Source organism: Patagioenas fasciata, chromosome 18, assembly GCF_037038585.1.
Source record: "Patagioenas fasciata isolate bPatFas1 chromosome 18, bPatFas1.hap1, whole genome shotgun sequence".
In the NCBI taxonomy this organism is placed as follows: Eukaryota; Metazoa; Chordata; class Aves; order Columbiformes; family Columbidae; genus Patagioenas; species Patagioenas fasciata.
The window spans coordinates 4,205,973-4,233,369 of NC_092537.1; the positions used below are offsets into that span (position 1 = coordinate 4,205,973).

Consider the following 27,397-nt stretch of genomic DNA (forward strand, 5'->3'; position numbering starts at 1 on the left):
ATTGCTCTTGTGACTCAGACTTGAGGAAAAGAGGGATCAGAATGGAGCCACGAGAGATCGGGGGATCAGAACGACACCACAGGGTGCAGAAGGGGGACAGAGCAAGTGTCCCCCAGAAGAAAGCGTGAAAAAATCCTTGTTCTGCTGGGGCTGAGTTCAAAGCATCCGTAGCCATGAGAATCACGCATTAAACTATTCAAGCCCAAGTTCTGATTTAGCTCCTTTCTGTGACCATTTTGGGGAAGAAAAGATGATGAGCAAAAAACCCCCAAACACAGCGTTTTTCTTTCCTGAACATTTTAAAAAGCGATATGGGAAAAGGTGAAGGCCACACAGGTTCTTGTGAAGAACCCCCATGTAGGTGGCAAAATCTTTTGTGGTCCAGAAGTGATCACAGTTGAGGGGAACCAGAGCCACATTCTCGTACGTGTGTCACTAATATTAAGCGCTTAAAGAAAATGCCTAATTTTCAGAAGTGAGAAGCGCTCCCAAGTACCACAAAAATGAACAGCAGTGGCAGACGTCAGCGTTTCTTACAGAAGGTGTTTTGACCCAGCCGTCTATTACGGATTTATTTATCTATCACCACTTAATGGAGGGATTCACACTTGAAATGTTTTGCCTCAGGATTTTTAGAAGGTGATTACAAACAGTGCTGGACAAAACCTTTCCTCCCCCTGAAAAATAGAATTTGGTTGAAATTTTACAGTAATTTAGTTTTGCAACTACCACATTGATTCAGTAAAAAAAATTGCCTGTATCAGCAAATTCAATGATTCCAATATTTCCAAACCAAGGCATTTATATTTAGTGGTGTAAAAGGCTGGTTTGTCTTTAAATTTACTTTAATATTAGTTTATAGAGCTCAAAGATTGCTGCTCAGCTTACCAGTTTTCCTCTGTCACTGAGTGCGTATGTGAGTAGCAGAGCGGAGGATTCTATCTGAATCTTTTTCCTGCATGTTTGTTATAATAAGGATGGACTGGAAAATCAGAATCATTAGATCTGTTAGTCACACTGGGAAGAAGCAGTCATCCTAATTTACCTGTGTAATTTTATTAATTTGAATAGAAATTAGAAACAAAATAGAAACGTTTTTAATAACGCCTTTCTTAATTAACACGTATTTGTTCGAACAGAGAGTTTGAAACCAGCAGTCTGGGGAATAGAACAGCGAAGCTTATTAATAGAGATTTTCTGTGTCTGCAAAACAAACCAAAAACCCAAATCAAACCCAAAGCTTTTATTTAAAGACAGAATTAAAAAATAAGTTAATAGTTTGCCATGACAGTTTCTATAAGTTAATACATTTGAATGGAGCAGCGAAACGGTTCTTTTGCTGTCCGAAGAATGAGTCAAACACATGCCTGTAAGAGTCTGTGAACTTCTTTCCAGTTGGTTTAAAAGCTTTTCAGTAAAACAGCGTAGAACACAGAGGCAATTATAAAACAGCACTGTCCTTCAAGAAACCATGGCGAACTTGTTGTAAAGGTCTGCAAGAATTGCACTGTTCACCTGTTTATCTTCTTACATGAAGAAGAAATTGCAGCTTGGGGCAAGCAAAACATACGAACAACCAGGCCCTAAAAATGCATGGTACATGCAAAAATGCACCACAGTACTTGACGTACATGCACACAAAAATCCTTCTTTGCCTTGAGGTGTTGTTTCTAGTTAATTTCTTAACTTACTGTACATGACTAATTACTTGCATTTGTGGTTTTTTTTTCCTTTACTAACTTAGTAAATGTGGTAACATTCTTAATGTTTTGAAATTAAGAATCAAGGAAGCAGAAATGACTGAGAGTCACTTTTTATCTTACATTTTAAGACTTACTTTGCTCTGCTGCTTAACTGCACTTTGGCTGCGTTTTGGTTCAAATATCTCCCGTGTGTGGGAAGATCCACAGATACAGCAGTAAGGTGCTGTTGTTCTGAAGCCTGCAATGAGTTGGCGTGTCACGGCTGAAATACAGACATTTGTCACCCTTTACATTACCATATATACTTGTGCACAAGCTACGGATAATCGACTGATGATATTGTAAGGATGCCAGCCAGAAAATTGTGTCCCTCTCTGTCACAAGCTCTCTGTGTGACCTTGGGCATGTCACTTATTCCAGTTACAGCATTATCTGTGCAAAACAGAGAACAGTAGGTGAAATGTGGAGAGGCTCAGACAGTGAGATAGTTCAAATGCATTCAGCAACCTGTCCATCTCCGAAGCGAGGTAAACAGCAACCCAAAGCGGAGTCCTTCCCGCTTCACTCAGCATTCCACATGGATTTGTTCTGATTTCTCTCGCCTAAACGCAGTAACCCCATTTAACACTACATTAGAAATGTCGCCGTGCTTTTCTGTGTGCAAGTACATGAGAAAAACAGAGGAATCACGACAGGAGAGAGTGTTTCACTGTTATAAGGTAACTCCCTCAGCGGGTATACCTGGGGTGTTTCTCGACTCCAAGCAGATAATTTGTACTCACGTACAGTGTGTTTACAACGTGGCTTGGAAGCCGGGCTGGACCCCAGAACCGCACAGCGGGTCCCGTCTGGCGCTGCACACCCTTCTTCTGGTTTTTATGCTGTTTATTCTGTTTTCTGCTTTGATTCAAAGATGCCAGCAGCTTCTGCACTTGTAACGCACAGGTTAGAAAGACACCACTTCAAATCTGACTACCCAGATATCACTTCTGTATTAAGGCATTTACATTTATATAAATGGAATTTCAATTTCTGCTGGCTTGGATGGGAGGTTATTTTTACTCCCGAACTATGGAAGCCGTGCTTATTTCTTTTAGGTTTCTGAATATGTAGACCAAAATATAAATTTGGAGACCATATTTGAAAGCTTGGCCTTAGAAAAAGCCACTTTCCAATAAAAATAAAAGAATTCAGAGAAAAAGCACAAATTACCTTCAGATTTCCATGGATTGTGAAGCTCACATACGTAAGTACCTGATGATGGTCAGATAGATCGGATTTCAAAACATACATTTTAAGGATCCTTCACAAGTACACATGGTATTGAGGATTATGTGAATGGATAACTAGCATTTTTTTGTTAATGAGGGAGAAGACTTGAAGTCCATCGCTTTAGAGGATCACAGGAGTTGTAAGAATGCAAGAGCACTTCAGGTCTTCTCCATCTGAAAAGGTTTCTATGATATTAGATCAAACAAAAAATCTATGTTAAGAACATTTTTATGACAACGATTCACTTGGATAAACCGAAGATTTCGTTTACCAACCAATCTTTTTTCTAAAATAGTATTTAATATCTGAAGTTATAAAAAATATTTGTAGTCTTGAAAATTATTTTTATTGTCTATTTTATGTACTATACATGCCTCTTTCAGGAATTATTAAAGAAGCATGAGTCATACGGCACTCATTTACCCTTGGCTCATGGCCATCCTCAATATATATTTTGCTATTTTCAAACCATTTGCAGGTACATATGCATGAAAATATTGTTGTGTCAAGTCCCAAGATCACAGTTAGCACAGCATACATTGTTCATCTATGTATTTACAAAGTTTTAAAGCACATAAAATTGTGCGTTATTATGTACCAAAGTTTAAACTTTAACATACGCTTGGTTGCATATATAGCAACAAGTTACAATAAAAATCTGAACAAAGACAACCAATAAACAGCCAAATTGCTATGTACAAACAAGGCAGGAAGCAATTAAACACTGCCTTTCACATTTCACTTAAATTACTTTTTCTCTGAGGGGAAAAAAACAAACCACCCCTTCTCCCCTCCCCCAAGTCCCCAATAACCCTAAATGGTCTTCATTTTTATCAGTGAAACAACTGGAACTGCTGTTGCGTTCAGTAGGGGATTCATCTGCATCATACAGGTGAGAAATTTGGTCCCTGTTATAAACCATAGCAATAAATGATGCAGGATGTGTCCCCCAGTGCAGCCGCGACACCGCAGCGTGGTGGGCTCGCTCTCTGAGCCCGGCTCCGACACCGCTCCCTGTGACCTCCAGGGGAATATCCCACCACATAAAAACCCTTTTGTCTTCCCGACACGTCATATTTTTTTACACCAGCATAAACGCGTTGTTGTCATCATGACTGCACCAGTCCAGACCCTAAGCCTGGGGAGCTAGCGGAGGGACGGTGGTTTATACAAGGTAATACCTGACGCAGTGTTGGTGGAGCTACTCTTGATTTACACTGGTGCAAACGAACCTGGAATGAGGTCCAAGGACAGCAGGACTGGGCCCAAACTGACCTTTATAGAAGGTAAACCACAAGAGTCTGTGCATTTAGCTTAAAATCTGCTCAATAAATTACTACAGTTCACAGTAACAAGGTAGATTAGTGCTACACCGGTCACTTCCTCCAGTGTTAGATCAATTGCACACAGCTTTTCCAAGAAATAAAATGAAAATAACAAAAACCATAAACGATCTATTCTTATTATTGGAGCAGCAAAATAGGAGGTTTTCAGTAGCTTAGTGACAGACAAGCTTAGTAAGACATTACCATATTTTGGGATGACTGGTTTAAAGGCTAAATCTTGCCCAAGATGCTGTGGTACCACAAGGCTGAGGAAGGTGCTCTAACCTGGCTCTTCGTGCACCCCAGAAACCCAGTATGAGAGACAGCTTGTACTGGGAGAGAAATCTCGGAGCCGGTAGGATCTGTAGAGCTTTCAGTGACGTACGGGGCCAGGTCGAATCAAAAAAACAGCCCCTCAGGACCCTGCAAATGCCTCCTCAGCAGCAGAGGGGCTACGGGTGGTGCCTGCACAGAACAGGAATGAGCTACCGGCCCAAACACCTTCAGCCCTTTGGGAAGTGTTGCTTGGGTTTTGGGAAGAATGGACTGGGCCAACAGCTCTGCTGCTCACTTCTGGGCATCATTTAGCCTTATCAATTCTACTTCATAGAATCAAAAGATAAATTATACTTGCAAATAGAGTATTCTAGCTATTTAATGTTTTTCTCTAGTGGAAAAATCAGAGACCCAACCTGATGAAATCTCTGTTGTCTGAAAATTCAAGGCCTCTTTACTAAAAATACTTTTTGCTGATGGCAAAGTTCAACACCTCGGAGAAATTCAGAGTAAGTTTCCAACCTGTATACCATATTTTCAAATACACTGTACCCTTGTTGTTTGTAAGGCTGTATTGAAGTTTTACGTAACAGTCATGAGCCATGCATTTAAACACCTTAGAAGAGTTGACCAGCAACTTAATGCATTTCTTCATACCACAGGGAGCTTAAAGATGCACCATCTCTTTCTAAAACACTCTAAACATAAAAGTTCAGGATAAAATATTCCATCTTCCCCCACTCCCTTTAATATATTAATTTATAGATGTAATTTATGAGATTACTGTATAGAAAATCCAATTGTTAATTAATATCTAAAGGCAAAGAAAAAACAATACAAGCATGGGAAAGCTTGAGTCACAGGTTTCTTGAGGCAAACTGCCTTCTCGCAGATGCAAAGAATTTTGGGCGTAAATCTTGCAGTTTACCTATATCTTGCTTCCTACCAGCAGAAACAATAAAGTTTTAGACCATAGGAGAAATGTTCCACTTTTTTTTGTCTTTTGGAGCCGTAATATTTAAGCACTATATTGTTTTCTAGCCAGTCCAAGTCATGCCTAGAAATAGGAGGCACTGGGTTCAGCCCAGTTGAAAATATACTCCCTGGAAAATGCAGGAAAAGGGTTCTGCAGCAAGATATATGAGTAAGAGAGAGAGATCCAAAAGTTTGCAAAGCCTAAGTACCCATTTTAGAGCAGAGTTTCAGCTGATTAAGTGAGCACAGACTCACTGAAGGAGCTGCCTGCTGGCTGATGGAATTCTCGTGGCCGTGGGCTCTGAGCCACAGCCTTTCCCGTTTCTGTGCAAGGACCCTTGGAGGGGCACTCTAGCTCAACCTGGAGAAAGTGTTCCTGGGAATTAAAGCAAAGGTCTGAGTTGCTAATTTTAATTTGATTCCTGACTGTGTGCCTTGACTCTAAGCTCTGCTCAGAAGAGTCACTCGTGCCATTATGGAGGGGGGATAACTGTGCTGTATTTTGCCGGATTCTTCTGAATTGCTGTATTTGCTTGTAAAAAGTGTGAGTGATCTTCCTAAGAGAACAGCAGAAGGATTATGATTAGTATTGTGACAGTGCTTGAAGGGCACTGCTTTCTACTATTTATTTACCTTCAGATGTTCATGACCGTTCTTTTAAGGAGCCTCTTTACTCTGTCACCCACTGAATAGATAGTGATAACAATTTGGAACAACAAACGCATATTTCTACCAAAAGATAAATCAGTGCTTTATAACCAGAAGTATATAAGTCAGAACTATTGATTACTAATTTCACTACTCTAGTATGTGGAAGAACCTCAGCCTAGAGGTAAGTGGATCAAGGAGGCATGCTGGCCATCACATAAACACTGCTTCCATGTAACAATGGCAGAATCAAGATGGGGTAGATTGTGGCTGGCATTTGCATTCCCAGAGTCAAATTCCATCTTAGCACAGGAGATTATGATGTAGTCAAGACCTTTCAACCAGTAAAGAATCCAGCAATCCAGTTTTTTATTAGATACATAAGTGCTTCTGAAGAAGTCCAGCAGCAGGAGCAGATAACAGATTTTTACATCCTTGTCTAACCAGGAGTGTGTACCTGTGCTGCTGTAGATTTTGCTACTTCTTGCCCTCGCTGTTCCTGAAGAGCCAAAGCAAGGTGGGTTTCATTTAGGAACATCTTGTTTTATCTCGTCACTTCCTGCAAAAACATATGGCCTCAGCATATAGTTATTTTTATTCTTTAATGGACAGTTTTATGGCAGTTTTACTTAGAGGCTAAACAGATTAGGGCAGCCTGGGCTAGGTGCTGTATAATAGCAAACAATGTAAATTACCGTGACTTCTGTATATGAGCATTATGTTGTTCTGGCTCTCCCTGGTGACAAACCTTCTGCTAATGAACATAATCGAATGTAACAAGCTGTCACTGCCTTCAGTGACAGTAAAACATCACTGTTTGGTGCTGTGGTGTGTGAGTCAAGTTTTCCCCATGCAGTTCCATGTGGCATAAAACACACAATGTATGTCCTTCTAGCTGCAAATTGGCACTGACACTTCTGCTCCCCCCCGCATCTTCTCACCCACAGGAATTTTCAGTCTGGGTCTCATTCTGAGCCTGTGGCAGTGAATGGAAGTCTTTCCATCCTCACTGAGCTTTGGATCAGGTAATGAATGAATATTTGAAGTGCAAAAAGTTAACTTCCCTCTCCCCAAAAGAGAAGCTACAAACGTAAATCCCTTATTGAAAGTTTTTGCCCTTGTATCGCTGCAAAGACTCCTCTTGGCTTCTACGTACTGACCAAGAATAAAATAGTGAATAACATTTATTTTTGAATTTATGGATTGAGTTCACAGGGATTTTAATAGCAGTGGGGTTATGGAAGTGCTATTTTAATAAGGACCACAGATCATGGGCCCAAATCCTTACCTCTACCTCAAGGACTTGTAAACTCAACTATTTAACTCAAATCTCTTTATTGGAGGCCTTAGAATGTATCCACCTGGAGGCTGAAAAATTGAAAGGTAGAAGGCTGCACAAACATGGAGTGAGGGAATTTAACCAGCAGGAATGTGGCCCATAAAATTAAACTTCAAGAACTGTTTAAGAAAAATTAAAGCTTGTGCAACAGCTGGGGTTTCTCTCCACATTATTTCATTTCTTAGTGACTTAAATCTTACAGTTCTCATTAATACAGATTTAATTTTTGAGATCATCTTCTGTAGTACTAGAAGTCTTATTCTGTTTGCAAAGGATGTAATCATGACTCTCTGTGGTCTGTCTTTAGACAAATGCAGCAGGCTAAAACACCACCTCCCACCCTCCATATGATGTTAATATTTATCGGTGGCCCAAATAAAAAAATCTTAGATTCAGTCTGCACCCCAAATTTCCCTAATCTGAATTGCTAGAATATCCCAATTTTGGACATGGTGATCAAATACCTCTGAAGTTTACAGTGAATACTCAGGAACAAAAGCAGGGGCATTTCTTTCCAATGGCTGTATGAGAGTGCTGCCAACATAGAGAAATGTGTTCCTGTGCGGTGGGCAGAAGAAAAGACCAAGCTTTGCTTCAGTCTCACTTAGACCCTGCATATTATTCCCTCAGAACTCGGCCTCCTCCTGCCTGCTCTTGACCTCAAAGGTTCACACCCTAAGCTTTTAAAATAACTTGCTACTTATATAATTTGAAATCTAAGCTACTAAATGCTCCCTCCCACCAACACTGTGATAACTGGGTCAGGCTCTGGCAGCAGAGATGGTGCATACTGCGTTTTCTAGGTATTGAAATAATTTTCGTTTCTCTGTAAGGGGCTAGAAAGTCTGGGTTAACTGTCTTACTAGACCAGTTACCACTTTAGTGTGCAACCTAAATCCATTCAAGAAGGTTGAGAAGTAGAAAAAATTATAGGAAATGGTGGAAAACAGGTTAATAGAAGTTTAGGACACAGTCCTAACATGACGACACCAAGGATGTTACAGTTTCTGCTAATTTGCAGGCAGAACCACTCATGCTTAAAATTGTGCATGCTCACATGTATATATATATATGGAAATCAAGAGAACTGCAAAACCTCATTATTAGATTTGCAGCCACAGATTGTTCTGTTCTGTGGTGACTGTTATGACTTAACCTGCAAGACTGCAGATGCCAGTAGTAATGTTTACATCATGACAGGCAGTCCTGTAAGACCAGAAATCTGGCAATGAAGTCAAAAGATAGGATTCTTTTGAGTGGCATGAGCTGCCATTTCAGGAGCTGGATTTTTATAGGAGGTTTTGAAAGTACGGCCGTGTGTGCATAATGCTATCTCGTTGTGGAGCAACGGGAAGCAATGCAGAAGTCTGGGGTTAGAGCGTGCTGCTGAAGACTTCAGAGACAGCAGAACACGACTGGTCATCTGAACCTCTTATCTGTTGCATAGCATTGTGCACGTCCCTGTGTTCTACAGACTGTGTGCTCATTGCCCAGGACTTGCCCTCTTCACCCAGAAATGTTTTATAAGGCTCCACATGTATCCTATGGACATTCTGCCTTGATTCCTCATACTTGCCTTTCCCGTCTTCTGGAAGGCTGGACGCATGAGGTAAGAAAGTGCTCCGAGACCCATTGAAGGGAGTATTTAACTGCTCACTGGAGGTAGGTTCTTGAGTCAAATCTGAAGATGTCATGAGATGCTGAGTATACACGCCTTCAGACAGAGAGCCAGACTGCGTCTCGCTGTGCACACGCAGCCACCGATGATGCCGGCTGAAGTAGTTGTAGTGTTGATGTTTTCCTAGCTTTTTTTTCCCTAAAAAGCTCAACGGCTGCTTGGAGCTAGGAGACTTGTCTATGCTTTTCGATGTAAGCCTTGATATTGTTAGATTGCTCATATGCTCTGTGCAACAGTCAGCATCAGCATCAAAGGCACTACACTCTGACAGGCCTTCTTTCAGTGTTAGGCAAGGCTTCATGTCATGGACTTGGAGAACATCAGGTGCGCTGCCACCCAGGCCACTGCCTGCCTGTTGGGATATGTCATGTGAGGAGGAGTAAATCAGATCTAATTCTCTGGGGCTTAACGCATCGCTGGAGTCGTAGTCACTGTCAGTTGGAAGGAATACTTCAGAGCAGCCTTCTTCATCTGAGCAGGGCTGGGAATCTGTAAAGAGAATTGATTAACACTCAGCAGACAAGCACAGCAGAGACATTGCTTAACTGTCATGTGTGGGTTTGTTTTCTTAATTTAGAATCAGATCTAGAATTCTGAAGATTTGTGTGTTTCCTCTTTGGAATTGTCCATGGGCATAGGTGACAGCAAAGACAGCAAGAAGGTTTACAGGTGTGTTAGAGTGGCGGTGGTGGAATTAGGAAAAGCAAAAAGAACTGATTTATTATATAAAGCAGAGGGAAGAATTTGAATTGGGACTAAGTTCTGAAAAGACATATTTTATAAAAAGACATACAAGAACTGTTATAATTAAAAGTGAGTTCAAGGATTTTGCTTCATGAACAAAGAGAAATTCTCTTACCACTCACAGCTTTTGTCCTCTGGATTCTGGCCTCAGGTGAAGGGGGAGGTGAAGGAAGACAGTCTAGATGGGAAGAGGTCGAACTGATTTTCTTTTGAGAGTGTTCTTCTGAAAGATCCACAAGCTTCTTTATGGGAAGGCCAGCTGCTGGCTGCTTGTATCTTGCGTACTGCAGTGCTTCTGTGATCCATCGCATTTCCCTCCAGATCTCATCAATTTGCTGTAGAGAAAAAAATGGTGAAAAAGCACAGTTAAGTCTGTGTATTAATTTAACGTAAGTGTGTACTTTCTTCAAGTGCTCAAGTAGGTGTGTAGTCACTGCCAACAGAGAGAAGCAGGATCCCCTGACAGGACACTTCAGATTCAGGTGGTCTGAACTGCCTTTGGTCAGGTGCATGTCCTCCTCCACCACTGCAGAGGCTGCTTGGGGCCACCAGACTCTCAAATTAGGTACCTCAATTAAGAACCTGCAGTTACAAGGGGTGGATCGAGGCCTAAACTCTGACACAGAAAGAAAATGAAAATTGTCTTTTGATGGAGTTAAAAATTAGATCAATTTTGTACCACACTTGAAAGCAGGTTTCATGCTGAACTGGAATGAAAGCAAGACTTCTTGAGCATCCTTGCAAACCCAGGATTATGTTCAAAAGCAGACTGTTTAGATCAAATGTAGTTTTTAACAGAAGAATGTAAATACACGTGGAAGAATATACATACATGGATGGCTGAAGTACAGCTACGAGCCAAAATGCAGGTTTTCTCACTTATCATCATTTTGGTCTGCATGCATTTTAATAGTGTAAATCTATACTAAGACAGTTCTAACACATGCCTGTTGATGGCAATAAGAGACAAGTGCCTAAATCAATAGCAGGATAGAGCTTTAAGTGTCTATGCAGAGAGGAAAGACGCTGTTTAATGCGGGTCTTGAGAGTCTTTTGATAATGGAACACTTTAAACATCTTCAAGCAATTCAAGATCTTTGATGACTGAGCAAACATTGCTGCAACCAGCATATGGGAGTAGCTGTGAGTATAATGTCCTTCTGCTGCAGTGTCCACTCTAGAACTTCCCTTGTACTTCTCTTCTTACAGAAGATTCTGCATTTAAATAAGTGATCCTTCATATTAATATTGCAGTGCTTAGGGGAAACTGCTTTGCACTTACACAAGGTACATTCTGCAAGAATGCGAGATGAGAGCCCTGAGTCGGGAAGTGGGAAGGCACAATGAGTTGGTACTTTGCAGTGAGTGTTGTCAAACAGGGAAGTGACAGCAGCATCTGTGAAAACAAGACTGCAGACTCACATATTCTAAGACAAGTTCTGCAGTACCTACTCTTAGCTGGAGATACTTCACATTCAAAGTGTGAAATTTATTGCCAAAGGATACTGTAGATGCCAGATTAGCTAGGGTAGCTCTTGATGAGCTGTGTTCAAGACAGGATAGCTGGATAGATGGATCTTTGTTTTGACCTAGTATGGCCATTTTTCTGTAAAGGTGAAATCCCGACTCCAATGATGTCAGTGCAAGCCTTGCCACTGAGTTAATTTGAACTAAGAATATACACTGATAGGAATAGCAAATGGTTCAGAGATTAATTCATAATCCTACGTCATTTCAAGACTTCAGTGTGGCTCCATGAAGAGAATGCCCATTAGCAAACGTCTCACCTATTTGATTTTGGAGATTTTACATTTCCTTTCTGTGATCCTCCCTCAACCCCAAACAAAAATGATACTGCGTGCAGTTTAATAAAATGCAAATCCTGTTGGTTTGCTCCCTGATCCCATTCTGCAGTGTCTCCTGGGATAACAGACCAGTCATTTTAATGAACTGTAGTTCTTTTACAATTTAGGAGCATTTGAAGCATAATTCTGTGTAAGTTGAAGCTTAAATTCACTCTTCATTTCAGTGCTGTAGGTTTCTCTTCTTGCTGTGTAACACTGTGGCAAAGACTCCAAGTACCTGAGCCGAGTAGGTAAAGTCCTGATCTGAGAACAGTACAGGAAAATAAGTGTGAGAGGCAGAGAATAAGCAAGATATACAAGTATGAGAACACTTGTGATCCTTTGGCATTGGGGCACTGAAGCAGCATCACTGCACCGTGCTGGACAGACTTAGAGTTGTTTTTGGGGCTAGCTTGCCGTTTTCTCCACTGTGATAGTGTTGATGAAGATTTTCTCCACAACCTACACTGAATTTTCATTTTAGTTTTTCTAACTGGCAATTTACCATAGTTAAAAATGTCCTCAATTCACAAAGACAGAAAGAAAAACTATTACGCAAATGAATGCCCAAGCATGGGACTGGCTTACCTCACATTAGATCGGAGTGAGTTTTACAAGCAGACTGACACATTTCTTTATAAAAGTCTAGTATAACTGTCATTTGATTTTACCCATAAAAATCCTTGTATAAAAGCAACAACTAAGGAAATCATGTTCTGGGTTTGAATTTCATAAAACCAGAATTGCATTTTGATACAACTGCTCTTTTTATGATGTCTGTGAATAATTCTCCATTTAGATTTCAAATTACAGTGCCCTATGCAATTTTTTAAAAGCCACCTTAAAAATCTCCTTGGAATAGTCAGAAACAGACTATTACCTGTATGTAGTCTATAACTTGCTGGTGTCTTTGTTTGGCTGCAGCGACTTCACTGTCTGAAATTGCTTCCCTTAGGGACTGCTGGGTTTTCAGAGAGTCCAGCTCTATGACAGCAGAAAGGCGGCAATACAGGCTTATAAATTTTTCCTTGTAACAGCAAAAATGAACTGTGAAAAGACCAAATGCAAAGGAAACACTGTTATATTCTGGTTATGAAATATGAAATCCTTAGCTTTCAGAACACAAATCTTATTAAATATAATGACTAAGTCTCTGGATGGGTTACTTTAAGCTAGAAATAAATAATACAGGCTCTAATTCTCCTCTCGTTTACACTGGATTTACACTGTAACTTCACTGATTTCAAAAGAGTAATTTCTAATTTCTAAGTGAAGGGATGATCAGGTTCTTAGTATGCAACTCCAGAGGCTATTTTTGCCCTTCATAGCTTTAATCAGAAAGGCTGTTTCTGAGCCTTTTATAGCTCATCGTTTCTTTCATCAAGAAAGTAGTGACGTGACTGGAAATGGAACTCATATTTTTTTTAATTGAGTGTTTCGGAAAGAAAGCATCATTTTGAAGAATGATAACTTTCTCTTCAGTAACTTCAATAAATGACTCAGCAGTACAAATATTTCAGTGATATCATGGTTTGGGTGAAACAATTGAAATTTGTGGGTGTTATCACACAGCATCCTCCGAACTCTCACGCAGAAGGGTAACACAGAGGGTTCAGACATGACCTCTGCTGTGTGTGATCTGGGTTTGGAGTAGCACAGAGTGGTTGGAGCTGCCTCTGAAAGAGGTAACTACGTAACACAGACAGAAACGCTGCAGTGCCACAGAGCTTCACAAATGGCAATGTACCCAGCCACTCAGAGCTACTTTCTTCCCAAACCTGCAGTTGCTCAGGCAAAACTCAGCAGTTACCTCTGCGAACTGCAGTACAGACAGACCGAAACTTGCTGAGGGAGAACGAGTTTGGAGAAATACTTCCCCATTCATTGGTGCTTCAATAAATGCAAGCACACAGCACGATCTTGTTAGAGCAGCGAATGCCAGCTGGCTGACTGCTGCTACTTTTCTGGATTGTAGCAGGATATTTTTCAGAGTGTTTCAAGTGTAAATTGCATATATTCTTGTTACCATAAATATTAAAACAAAAATAAAAATGGCGTCACTTATCTACTTATCTCTTGTAAACAACATGTTAAGGATAACAGAGAATTTCTCAAACTAAGAAATGCAATCACAGACACATCATTAGCATAACAGTAAAGGCCTAATCTGAACGTAGAAATCCCACAAAAACAGTGAAAGCAAGAATTCTACCTTCTGGTTTCCCAACGATGCCTAGATATTGCAGGGATCCAGTCTGAACAGTGTGTGGTCTTACAGTATATATGCCATATGTGGTGGACTCTTGAGTGAATTACAGCTGCGGTTTCAGCTCCAGTGCTGAAGTTTCTAGCCTTTGTGGTTTTAAGTCAGACCCTTTAATGTTACTTTAACAAATGTTACTTCAATGTAGTCTTTTGTGGTTATGCAATTATATAGTTGGTAGCCACCAGCTAATGGGGAATGGAAGCTTCTAATATTTGAGATGTGAATCACAGTCACTTTATAGAACATCGGGGTACATATATAAGAAGACATATAGAAATGTCATCTGCCTTTGGCCAGATGATTGCTTGCTTATAAAAAAATACTCGAAAGTAAAATTCAGCTTCCCATACTGTTCTCTCCACCATGAACTGTTTTCCCACTGCAGCAACATCTCTTGACAGAGAGGTCTGCACCCAGAATGCCCTTTGAGACATCACCCTGTTGCATGTTTATCTGCACCACATCATGTTGGTCAGTGTCTATGGCTTTGTCAGCCTGATGCAAAATATGTCCCAGAAGTGAGAATGATTCCTGCCCCTGGCCTCTGTGCCACGTAATGAGACTTAAATAGTCTGCAAAACCTCTAGCGCTGAGATTAATTTTGCCAGAGATTAATCTGCTTCATGCATTAATTTGCACAGTGAACGTGGCAGTCACCTCTGTGTGATACGCAGAGTCTAACTGTAGACTTCAGGGTTGCGTGTCAAGAAGATAATAAGTCTGACTTTAGGGCACTACAGCCACGGTCATATTACCCAAAGCACCGAACTAAGTCTTCTAGTTCCATTACGTTTGCTTTTGAAGGGGTAACTTTTCCTTGGCAGACTATACCAGCTCACGGTTTGTCTGTCTGTATCTTTCCAAGGTTTATGGCAGCTCAGCTGTCACTTGTCCTCCCCAAACCAGCAAAAAAACCCTAAAGTTGTCACAGGCACCACTTGGTGTCGTCTGGCTGATGTGGAGAAACGCAATTGCATATTCCTGCCTGATCCAAATGAAATTGTTGTTGCTGGATGATCTGTTGTGACTGCAGAAATGTAGTCTTGGTAAGACCCTCAATTAACATCTAATCACCGTTTTCCTACATTAGTGACTCTAGCAGCACTCAGCAGTGATATATAGGAAATAGGATGGTGCTGGTAAAGGTGTCACATAAATGCCTGAGATGTCACTGAGAGACCTATTCTGTAGTGGCTCCTTGTGTACTGACTCTCTCAGTTTTGGCTCACATCTTTCTCTCTTCTCCAAGGCAGAGGAAACAAAGATATCCAGTTTTACAGGCCAGAAGGAAACAGAGGAGACTTGATGTGTAAGGCTCAGCAGTCCCTGCATTTATAATATTATTTCTAAAAAGAACTATTAAGTCTTTATGAGCTGCTTTTATGTGGAACCTTTCTTTTCCCTGTGGACAAAAGAAGAAGAAATGAGAAATAGAGGACCTTGAAGCTAAAGCATCTTATGCCTTCTGTGAGACAGCTGGAAAACTCTGTTTTGGGGAATTCTTACCCAGTCCGCAATGCCATGGAACAAGAGGGCTGAATCTGCTACAGCACAGGATGTGCTCCCTAAAGAGACAGATTCAAGTCCAGTGCTTTGGCATTTTTCAGAGTAGCAGCACCACAGCTGTAGGACCGAGTTTCCTGCATTTTTCCAGGAATCAAAAGGGAAAATGATGACTCTCATGCAGGAAACTCCACTCAGACCTTTCCCAAGGTTGTGAGGGAGTCAGACATCGCGTATTTGCAGTCAGAAACTGCAAAAATTCTCCTCTACAAGACTGGTCATTATTCTAGTGACAATTTAGCGGGATTTTTTTTTACATCTTCTTTCACACTCCAACCTGTGTAATTTTTTGGTTCTGCTTTTTAAAGAACATCATCTTCCAAAGAGGTTTAGAGACACATACTGGATAACTGTGGGCTTTGCTCTATGCTTTGCATTTCAATAACGATTGCTACAGTATATGCTTTAACCGCTCTGCTCCCTCTGTAACTTGTACACAGTTATAGGTAGTGTTGTTGCCAAAGCCATCATGTGATTTATTGACTCTCCACTGGGACAAGGGGGAAAACAGATACAACTTTGTGATTTTATTATAAGGAGACTGGGTTAATATTTCTAGGTGAAGCAAGCTACTATACCGAGTTCAAACATCTGAAGAGGGAGGTTAAGAAATCCTGAGTGTGGGGTGTAAGGATTATTCTGTCCTGGGGCAGTGCAGACGTCGTCTGAGGCGGGGAGCAGGAGAAGAAAGGAGACATTGTGACCCAGTTCCAACACCTCCTGTGTATACAGACGGAAGTGCTTAGCCTGTAGAGGGACACGCGCGGGGGAAGAAATAGGAGAGAATTACAACATGGCACTTATATAAACAACACCCCAAATGATATAAAACATTAAAGAAAATTTGCACAACATCAAGCTCGGAATTTTCATAAAACAAATATTTGGGGGGGGGGGGGGAGGGAGAAGGGGACTAAATGTGGGTTCATGTCACTACATAAAATAAAGATTTAAAGCTGCAATGTTCCACATTAAAACAACACACACAGGCACAACCCCCCTGAAAACAACATTTATGTTTCTTATTAGGCAGAAAATGATCACATGCCATGTGCTTTTCAAGATTATGATTGCATAATTATGTGAAAACATGAAAATGGATTCAATTAAAAACCTTTAAGATTCAATTTAGGGTTGGTTAAGAGAAGTATGCGGCTCTCCCTCAACACAGCACTGAAAAGGTTTAACAAGTGCTGCAGCAAGAGAAAATGGCACACGCAGGAGTGGCCCGGGCTGCTCAGAGCTGCTGAGTGCGGGACCGCGCTGCACCCTGGGTGTGCACCGGTGTCACTGTCCTGACTCTGTTTACCACTAAAATAATAAAAATACATAACGAAATCTAAAACTGCAATTCAGTAACATAGAAGCTTGGTCCTGAGTCAGCAAAACATTGACAACTGTGTGTAACTGCAAGGTCATGTTTATGTCTGTCTCTCGTGCACAATGGATGAGCTTAAATGCTTGGCTGAGCTGCAGCCTAAGGAATATATTGCACATTGATTTAAATATTTTAGTCCCTAGCTCAAAAACAAAAAGGCACAAAAGCTATAATCTCCAAGAAAATACACTAGCATAGAGAACTATACAGAGCCCTATTGAATTAGAGTGACTGACCACAAGGCAGCACACCATCTGTCTTAATTTTGGGTTTACTTGAGTCTTACTTGGCTCTTCCCAGGCTAGAAGGTGCAGCACTGATGGATTCCTTTTTAAAAGCAAAGCCTAAACCTTTCAAAATCAAGAAATGTAGAACCAGATTAATTTATTTTGAGGCCACATCTTTCTAGCTGCACAAACAGACCTTGAAGTGAATATAAAGATGATTTACTTCTACTTTAAGCCCTCTTTACCCTTGCAGACCAAAATAAAATGGAATTCATGTAAACAAGAAACAAACTCCTTAGCTTATTTTTTCATGGATCTTTCACATCATAGATTATCCTCCCTGACTTTATTTATTCACATGTGCATTTCTTGTACCTAAATGTAAAGCTAGAAGCCAGATAGCTCTCCTCACCCACAGCAATCTGGAGGTCTGGAACTGTGTGGTTTAGAAGTGCTACGTTTATCTGTGTGGAAAAGAATAGCAAAATGCCGTGGCTCCTGCAGGCCTTTCGCACACTCTCACTATTACTTCCAAAAAACGGTCAACTGCCCTGCTTGTCTGGAAAAATGCCTGGTTTTCTTTGCCAACTACTGGTTTCATGCAGAAGTGCTTATTTGCACCTGCCTGAAGTTGCACAAATATGGCAATAAATGCAAAAATAGGAGCTAATTGAAATTTGTCTCTTAATCATTATTTGTTCAAATATCCAGGAAAATTTTTGTTGAAGGTATTTCCCTGCCCCCCATGCACAATAATGCAATACAGAACTTCTCAGCTTTGCTTTTCTTGCAACTGTAACATTTCATCCCTACTTGCAAGTTACACAGTTTGTAGATTTTAGTGTTCTTAAGAATCAGTTTTTAAAAAGGCGATAAAAACCACAAAGGAAAATACCTGCTGCAGAGGTAGATTGATCTGTTTAAGGAGAGCTTTCACTGCCATCTGGAGCTCATACAAGAACAATTGAGTTGGGCAGTCTGAAGTATGATCCATACTTTCCACGGATTCTGAGCCAGAAAGTGTTTGGATCCATTCCCACTCATCTCTGTATGTTGAGTCAAGTTAAAATTAGAAATATAACAAAAGCTCAGTGCACAAGCAGGAATTCAGTGTATGTGCATTTGGGATCTGTTGATAGTTTAAGCCGCATATAGCAAAACATTCTAAAGTTGTCCAATCTTGATTGTTTGTGGTTAAAAATCTAACTTTGAAAAGTTTAATTTTTGTAGCACATGTAGATCAGGCTGAGGATTCCTCGCAAACCTCTGAAAGTCCAACTGCCTTCGAAATATTTTTCTAAGGCTTCTCCCTCCAGGTTTTCTTTTTCACATACTTCACTCTCTGTCTACCACAATATTTTAAAGGGCACGCATTGGAAATGACAGCAGTGACAATTAGCAGGAAGTTTAATTTCTGTGACAGACTGTCTTGTACTCAATGGAGCCGAAGAACTTCCTGATTTCCTTGACACATATCCATTCTAGACCTGATAAACATGGGAATCATCTTTCTGGATCAAATCCTTAACTCACCCTGCCCAATATTGAGTTTTGAAAAGCAGCCAGCATCAAACATTCAAGAAAAAAAGGTACAGGAAGCCCCACTACAAGATGAGTAATAGATGTGGTGCAATTTGCTTCTAAATAAAGATCTGATCTTAAACTTCAAGAGTCAGAGACTGTTATAAACTCTGAGGCACTAGGCTTTATACTTCTTCCAAAATTTTTGTTAGTATTAACTACTACATTCTGGATATCCTCTTTATCCTTATAGATATTCAGTTCCTTTTTCCTTGTGCTAAATTGTCAGCTGGTTGCTGAAATGATATGGGATTAAAAAGGTCCAAAAAAAAGCCAATAAAAAGTGTTGGCAAAGACTAGGAAGTACAAATCTGTGCACTTGCCCAATAGATAAGGAAAACAATGGACAAAGGGGAAAACGGCTTTTCCAGAGCACAGTGGTTCAATGGCTGAAAGCATTTGTCTGAATATGCTTTCAGTCCCTGTATGTTTGCTGTGGATTAGGTGAGAAACCAGATATTACACAAGGGAATATACAGAAAAATCACCAACACCGACACTCCACCGTCAGGGGGAATCAATCAAAAGAGTGACATTGAATTCACTGGAGGCTGAATCAGGGCTGCAGGTTGCGATCTTCCTGACAGATATATCGAAGACATATCTGTGTGCAGAATTTGAGTGGTCACAGAATACTGTCCTTAGAAACCAAGTGGCTCAGCTGTTTGTGTTCCAGATTGGCCTTTGGGTGGCTGGAATACCCAGGTGCACTTCTAAGCTCAGTGCCCATCTCAGTGACGTACGCACCAGAGCCAGGCTTTGCTGGCACCTACAGTTTGCAATGGCAAAATTGTTGTAGCCTTCAAATTTGATCAGTTGTTTCAAACTTAAAACAAATCTTCTCTGTCTAAATATGGATGTGTAAACGTGAGCGTATTCACTTACTTGGAGACATTGCTGTTATCTCGGATTTTAACATGACACAGGACATTGGGCAGCTTCTGCAACACGAGCACTTTGATTTGATCCACAGAACTGCAGAGTTTCAGGTAACCCAGATACAAGCCGGGAGGGAGGCGTTGCTGACTTCGTTTGTGATAGGAAAGTATGTCCTGTTTTAAGAGAAACGGTCCTACGTAAAAATCTCATTTTTTTCCACATAAGCGGAAGAGTTTGGGATCAAAAAGCAACAAATGTTTTTACAGCCGTCTTTTTGTTTCAACAGTGTTCCCAATTTGCAAAGCATTTAAGCACATGCTTAAGCATATAAATAATCTCTGGTAGTTTGGATGCGCTTGGACAACTTTTTACTTAAAGCCATACAGGGGTTCGCTAAGCTCTCCACGTCACGCAGCAATTTGCTCTAAAAAAAATGAGGTTTCAATCTTCTACAACGGTAGCATTTAAACTGGCTTAAATAACACCCACCTCTGCACTCCTGTCTGATCATTTCAGCAGTGAGCTGGGTCAGGGAACTGATTCAGCTGAAAAACAACTCAGGAAGAGGAGCAGTCATTTTTCAGCCAGAGCAATCCCCTGGTTAGTGTTTGGTACATATGGATATGGATGGAGCAGAGCAGCTTTGGGAAAAAGCTCCCAGCTGGGGAAGGGGTGAGAGAGGCTGCATAAGCCAGTATTGTCACCAAAGAAATCCCCGTAGAGTCCCAGCCTTCAGCTCTTGAAAACCTGTTCTGTGTCACCTGCTGTCAACAGGAAGATCTCTGTGAGCATGGGGGTTAGTGGTGTGCAAAATTCAATTAACGGCTGTGTTTCTGAACAAATACCTTTATCAACAAATAGAGCTTAGAAAGAATTTATAATAATGGCGTATTTGCTGAAACCAAGAGACTTTTTTAAGACTATGTATAGCAGCCCCCTGAAACTACCCTAAAAATGATGTCTGCTGCCATCCTGAGAAATATGTGCGTCTGCAATGAGTGAGGATTAAGACACCTGGCCTTATGCCTTTACTCTTGGAACCATCAAATTATCTGCCAGTGCTATGCTTGGCTCTGACCAGTGCAATTAGACTCTCATTTTCACAAGCACTTCATGAACAAAATACCCATTCGATGATTAAACAAGTAATACAAGAAAGGGTGGGCATTAGATAGGAATGTGTAAACCATTAGGGGAACATTTTTTCCACTAGGATCTCTATGGAAATCTGATCAGGCCTGTATTTTGGGTTTCCTAATAGAAAACTTTTGTCCAGATTGACATTTTTCTACACCTTTAACACATTTTAATGCACTAAATCTAACATGGATCAGGTAAGTTTTATTGTCTTTTGGAAATTTTTTAATGTTCCCAAATCCTGGTAATGTATATTTTGATTGCCTGTCAGGTTCCGGTACGAAAAAACACAGTCTCTACAAAAGAAAGTGCCTCTAATTCAAAAATTAACCACAGCAGTCATCGTCTAGTTGAGAGTGCTAAAGAAAGGACTATGACAAGGATTTGTCTTGCATTTTGGATAGCTACGCAACTGAGTTTTAGAGAGATTGGCAACTGATATTTTGTGAGAAATAGGCCGCTATTTATATACAGAAAACGTGTTAATCTTTATGTGAACCCTCTATGTTTAATGAATTTACCCTGGTTCTGGAAGGGCCGCAGGCTCTCAATGATGTTAACTGAACTGACTCTACAAAGCAACTTCCAAGATCAGTCCTTACCTTGCTGTTTTTCTAATTGTGAAGTCTAGGGGCATGTTACACAGAAATTAAAGGAGGGTTATGGTCAGTAAAGAATTTTTTAGCAACTATACCAGGCTCAAAGGAACTCTGAACCCCACAAAACAATTTTATTAAGTAGAACGGTAAGGTTTTAAACCTGGATTTGGTGTTCAAGGTTGGATGGAAAAATCATAAGGAGTATAGAAATTGTAAGTGTCTGTATAGGTGCTTAAGAACATCCCAGAGAATTTTGAAGATTTTATATCCCTTGGTACAGAATTCTATAGCATGGTTTCCCAAAACCGATAGAAACTACTATTCTCTGCTAGGACTTTGAAGTAATTTCTTTAGAATCTCATGGATATTTTACATATTAAGGATCTGATCCCAGACCCACTGGAAGTAATATAAGTCTTTGCTTTCAATGGGAGCCTTGCCATTAATTTTATTGGGCACTGGATTAAGGCCTAAAATTCTACAAGACTCTTCCAAAAATCAGGCTCTGGCACAGGCTTTACAAAAGCAAATAACATACAGTAAGAGAAGCAAAGCACTACCTGGATTGTTATAAGCAAGATGTCTAATGCCGTTGGCTCCTCTGGAGTTGAAAGGGATTTCCTCTGGCTTTGTAGTTTGGATACCTGCATCCATTTGCCATTAAAAAATGAATAAAGACTCTCCACTTCTCTTATAGTAACTATCAGCATATTGCCATGTCGATCCTTGATAGGCTCATAAAAAACTCTGCCTAAGTTGTGAGTTCCCAGCAAATTCTAGAAAACAAACAAGTTATAAAATGAAAGTTATTTATCACATATCAGGAGAGTGGTATTTTTTGAAACTTAACCTTGTGCTCACTGACATCAGTCCTATTGACTGCGATAAAAACTAAGCACACAGTGTTTCTCAAACTTTTGCACTACAGTTATATCATTTAGTGGCAGAAAGAAAAGCTTTTCCTTAGGTTGTGTTGTGGATCCTCCAATGTATTTGGTCCAGCAGTTTCACTCCAACGTCTAATGGAGAACATCAGAAACACTATTATGACCCAATGCCTTTGCAAAAGGAAACACTGCAAAGTGATTCACTTATCTGAACAGAACTTGCTTTCTTTGCCCCACCATGTAAAGAGAAAGGATGCAGTTTTCAAAAGCACTCGGTATTGGTCTTGTGGTGATTCCTTCGACATCAGTGAAACCCTTCTGGTCTGAACTTACTGAAGAGCCAGATACTTGTCTTAACCTCCCCACAACCAAAAGTCAGAGATGATACAAAATTCTTCCTCTATCCCCAAGTGATTCATAATGGACACTTCAAAAGTTTTCTGTTAGGGTCATTAACTATAATCTCAATTTTCTGTTCTCTGTTTTCAAATTATTCAGATTATTTTCAGCAACAAAAGCAAGAGGCCCTCATATCTGTGTCGAATGTAAATAATTCTGGGGCTAAACTGGAGTGTGCTTGTGAAGGAACCCAGAAGAATTTGAAGAGATGCGGACCCTTTTCTTTTCACTTCAGATACCAAGAATGCGCTAGAGAAAACCATCAGGAGCTAACAAACTACCAGGGCAAAGCTCTCCAGGAAAATATGTGAGGATTAAAGAAAAGTAATTTTAAAAGGCTCCACATAAAATACATATTTTGGTCAAAATCCCTTTCCTCACACAGCAAGGCATCTGCTTGTAGGTGCAAACACACTCAGTCCAGTGACCAGCTGCTGAAGAGATTCCCAGATGTCTTAAAGAAAAATGCCTAACATTTAAAATATGCTCATTACTTCGTGACTTTTCAAGAGATCTACAGTAAGCTGGATAAAGAAGGGGGTAGTTTAAAATGAAAACTTGAATTCACAATGTAGCACATTGTATATTTAGGGAAGTGCTGCACATTAACTTAATGACATTATAAATGGATAGATTATCCTGAAATTATTTATCTGTACTTAGCAGGCAATATTTACTTATAAACTGTATTATTAAATTGTTTATAAACTCTAAGCAGTCAGCACAGTGACGGCCCTTTATGTGGCATAGCTGAGCTATTTTAGCTTTATGTGTCCCTCTGCAGGGCACACTCTTGGTATCCATATAGCACCTCCCCTCTTCTTTTTTAAATTGTTCTGCCTTTTGAGATTGGCCTCCATAACTCATTAACACAGAGTCTTGAGTATACATTTTGTATTAATCCATGTGTTCACAGGTGGGACAAATCATTGCAGGTAGACGTTAGCCATCTAGTCGTTGTATTAATCACTGCAACATATGAATGTGCCTGGATAAAACAAACGGTTCTGTCACTGAGCATATATTCTGAACGGCATTCCAGCATAGAGAACAGGGGTGCCTACTCGTATCAATATGTGACTAATTCATAAACTAAAGAAGTTTCGTGTCTGCTTAGCTTGGCACCCCATCACTTGTGTTTTGTTTGCTTTAGTTGTCTACTGGTAACAAGCAAAATTAGAGACCCCATTGTCTCTGAATCTACTGATCCCTGAGCAGCTGTGTTGTCACTGATCTTTTCCATTCTGTCCTAAATTCCTGTGGAGTCAGTCTATTAACTGCCTCAATAAAATGTATTCAACCGTATAAACTTTATTGAGATCCTTCCATTGGTGGATCCCATTAGGCCACACACCGTTAGAGGCTGGCAGATCGGTGACACTCTCGGTGTTCATCAGGGGACCAAGCCAACAGAACAAACATTAATGACAACAAATTTGCCAGAAATTCAACAAAGCAATATACCACATGGACACATTTGTGTTATCTCTGTGCTTCAGACTCTGCTCTTAACATCTCTGGTAGCAAATAATAGCACGATGTACTAGTAATCTTGGTTATCTCGAAGTGCAATCTGTGCATGCTAGCAATGCTCTGCTAAAGGTGATCTGCACAGAGGGAATGAAACTGGGCTAACCAAGGGAATACGTGCTACCTAAGTTGAGCTAACCGCACCAGAGGGAACATTCAGCAGATACAGTTAAAACAACTCAAAGGACTGACGAGCAGCTGCTGCTAAGCACAGGTGGTCCTCCAATAAAGGTACGACAGGCTGGCACTCCATATATTTTGAGATACTTTGGGGAAAACAGTTGAGACAGGTGGTTGTCCAGGAAGGCTTCTCTCCTGTACCGCGTGCTTTGCCAAAACATGTAAAACAAACCCCATGCGGATATTCTTAATAATGGCGACAAAGTATCTGGCTCTCATAGCTGTTGTAAAACCCAGCTTATTGCATTGACTGGCAATAGCGATAGGGATGGCCGTATGGCTAAACATGAGCCAAGCAATATGAAGATCTTCATTAATTTCATTACTGTACCATAGATTTTTCTGGGAAGCTTTGGTGACTTAATTAAAACAAAAGGTAGGAGAAACTGAGGCCTGGATATACTTTTTCTGTAAGAATTGTTCACACATCTTTTTTAAAAACATATTTTCCCATGGAAGTAAATATCTTTTGAAAGTGCCTTCCAGCTAGAGGTTTCATGTTATCATGAAACCCATTCTTTAAAAGCTTTACAGTAAATGTCAAAATGTTCTACTGGAGAAAGTGTAATTACTATTTGCATAGCACATTACTATTTGCATAGCAAATAGTGGACCGAGACACAGAAGGATTCAATTCAGAACCACTCACATTGTATCCGTAACACAGGTCAGAACAAAACCATCCTGAGAGTCTCTGCTGTGCCTTATAGACAGGTTATGCACAGTGCCTGTAGTGCTGCTGTGCTGAGGGGTCAGCACAAGGTCTGTGCATCACTAAATCTCTCTTAGTCTCTGTTTTTGAGGGTCTAAATAGGTCTCTGACTGGTTCTCTGCCTAAAGGTACATTTCACCTTAAAAATGTTGGCAGCTCGATGAAGAACTTAATGAAAGATTCATTTTTATTTCCCCGCTGACAACCCACCTGTTAGTCAGTGTGGTTCTGCCCTGGGAGCTGTACCTGAGCAGTCTGTAAGCCATGGGGGAACCACCAGAACCATTTTGGCAACTCCAGTAGTCTACTTGGCCTTGTCTATGAAGCTACCAACTGCTGCGGGTTCCCATATCACACAAGAGAGTGATAAATCTTACCAAGACTTTGAATGCTTCATTAATATATCAATAATTAATAATGGATAGGCCTTCTAAGAGGCTTTTGAGCAGCAAATATTAGGCTTATAACTCTTGAGTTCCCAGTCTGCAAACCCACAGGCTTATCTGTGGTCGTTATTTACTGGCTCACATCTGTTTGCTTCTTTGTCTGCCACTATGTTTCCTTTCTTTTCTTTTCTTTTTCCTGCTCTTTACTTTTAATGTAACTCCTTCCTTCCAGCTGGCAAGAGAGGCTCAGTGGCTCATTTTATTGCAGATGATAACACCGCACCAAAGAACAGGCCACCGCTCCCCATTGGCCTGTTCTTTGGAGCGGTGAACCACAGGACAGATGGCAGCACTGTCCCTTACGGATCAGAAAGTCACTAAGTTAATAGCTAGAAATATGCAATGCAACCAACCTGGAGCTGTGCTGCTGCTGAAAGCATCTTCTGCCTGGCTTGAAGCGCTGTTGATGAGGATGCAGATACAGACATATTCTGCCTCAGCCATCTGATATCATCCCACATGCAAGACAACTGCAAAAATACATCTAGTGCAATCAGGTTTTATTCGCAGCATTTACAAAAGCAGAAATGAAACAAGAAACATTTTGGACTTTGAGAAATCAGTAGATATTGTTAATTTTGAGTTTCTGTGGATGGCAATGATGCCTAGATAAACATGAAACAGATATTGAATTGGATACAGAAGTTGTGCTGTAAACGTCATGCACCTATTTCAATTGTTGTTTGGACTATTGTGTAAAACTGATTTACTCTTCTTTGAGGTATAAAAAACAGTGTGAAGATATCTTGAATGATGACATAGCCATTACACTCACTTTAAAACTTTTAGTTATTTCTTTAGCCTCTTCCTCTGAACATTCATAAAACCTCTATGTACCCAAGTAGCAATCATCTACGTAGGATCATATATGTAAAAGACCTAATTGTGACACTGTCAGTGACCCAGTCAGAATTTAGCCCATAGAAATGGTTTGTGAAAATTGCATTTTAACATGAGTCAAGGTAAAGCCCTTCATCATTTAGACTTAATGATGTCATTTCACATATTCAGAATATTGAGCTAAGGCCTACGCATTGCTAGCAACAAATTAGTAGAAGCAATATATGAAATTAGGCTCCCATTACCTTTGTGAACCACAGGAAGTCCTGCGTAACTGAACTACTGTGAGAGTCATCGATTTCCACAATTGGGATTTGATCTTCATTAGTTACCAGCAAATTGTCTTTATAAAAAAATATAACAGATAAGTAGAGTCCCCTAAAGGAAGAAGGAAACATTGTCAAACATGTTTCATGTCTACTCACATCCAGGCCAAATTTTAGTCTAAGAAACATAGATGTTAAGTTCAGAGGAGACAAATCAAATCATCTGGAATTAAGTTCTGTGTTATATCGATCATACAACTTCAGACAGTGAATTCTGAAAAACATTTGGGGAGCTTATCACTTTAGATGATATGAGACTAGGCGGATCTAAGAAACTATGAATCTGTGTGAGCCACTGACGTCAGTTTTAGTAAGAACATTGCCAGAGTAAAGGGTACACAATGGAGGCTTTATGCCCTTTAGTCATCAGAAATTTTACCAAAACTTTATCATTTATGGGCCTAGTTCTGCCTTCATTTACTTTAGAGTAAATCTGAAGTAACTCAATTGAAATCAAGCGGGCTGTTATGGATTTACATTAGTGTAATTGAGTGTAATTTGGCCAGCATATCTGCAGAACTGTTTATAGAGATCATTCCCTTCAATATTTACCCTTGCAATTAGTTACATACGTTAAGTAGTTGCCTTAGGGAATTTAAAGACTCTGGAGAGCTCTTCTGAAAGAATCAAACTGTTATCAAAA

At 40.2% G+C, this 27,397-nt stretch overlaps 1 protein-coding gene across 2 annotated transcripts in view; it reads right to left on the reverse strand.

The window, feature by feature from the left end:
* Positions 1–1,227: 1,227 nt before the first annotated feature.
* Positions 1,228–27,397, reverse strand: part of ANKFN1 (ankyrin repeat and fibronectin type III domain containing 1) — a 110,656-nt gene continuing 84,486 nt past the window's right edge. For both annotated transcript variants that reach the window (XM_065852535.2, XM_071816481.1), the window contains 9 exons: positions 26,674–26,806; positions 25,942–26,058; positions 21,995–22,210; positions 19,705–19,871; positions 18,134–18,284; positions 16,212–16,380; positions 12,685–12,851; positions 10,076–10,295; positions 1,228–9,705 (listed from right to left, as the gene is read on the reverse strand). In XM_065852535.2, the coding sequence (XP_065708607.1) occupies positions 8,912–9,705; positions 10,076–10,295; positions 12,685–12,851; positions 16,212–16,380; positions 18,134–18,284; positions 19,705–19,871; positions 21,995–22,210; positions 25,942–26,058; positions 26,674–26,806 (2,134 nt within the window). In that variant the 3' untranslated portion in view covers positions 1,228–8,911. The remainder of the gene's footprint in view (positions 9,706–10,075; positions 10,296–12,684; positions 12,852–16,211; positions 16,381–18,133; positions 18,285–19,704; positions 19,872–21,994; positions 22,211–25,941; positions 26,059–26,673; positions 26,807–27,397) is intronic.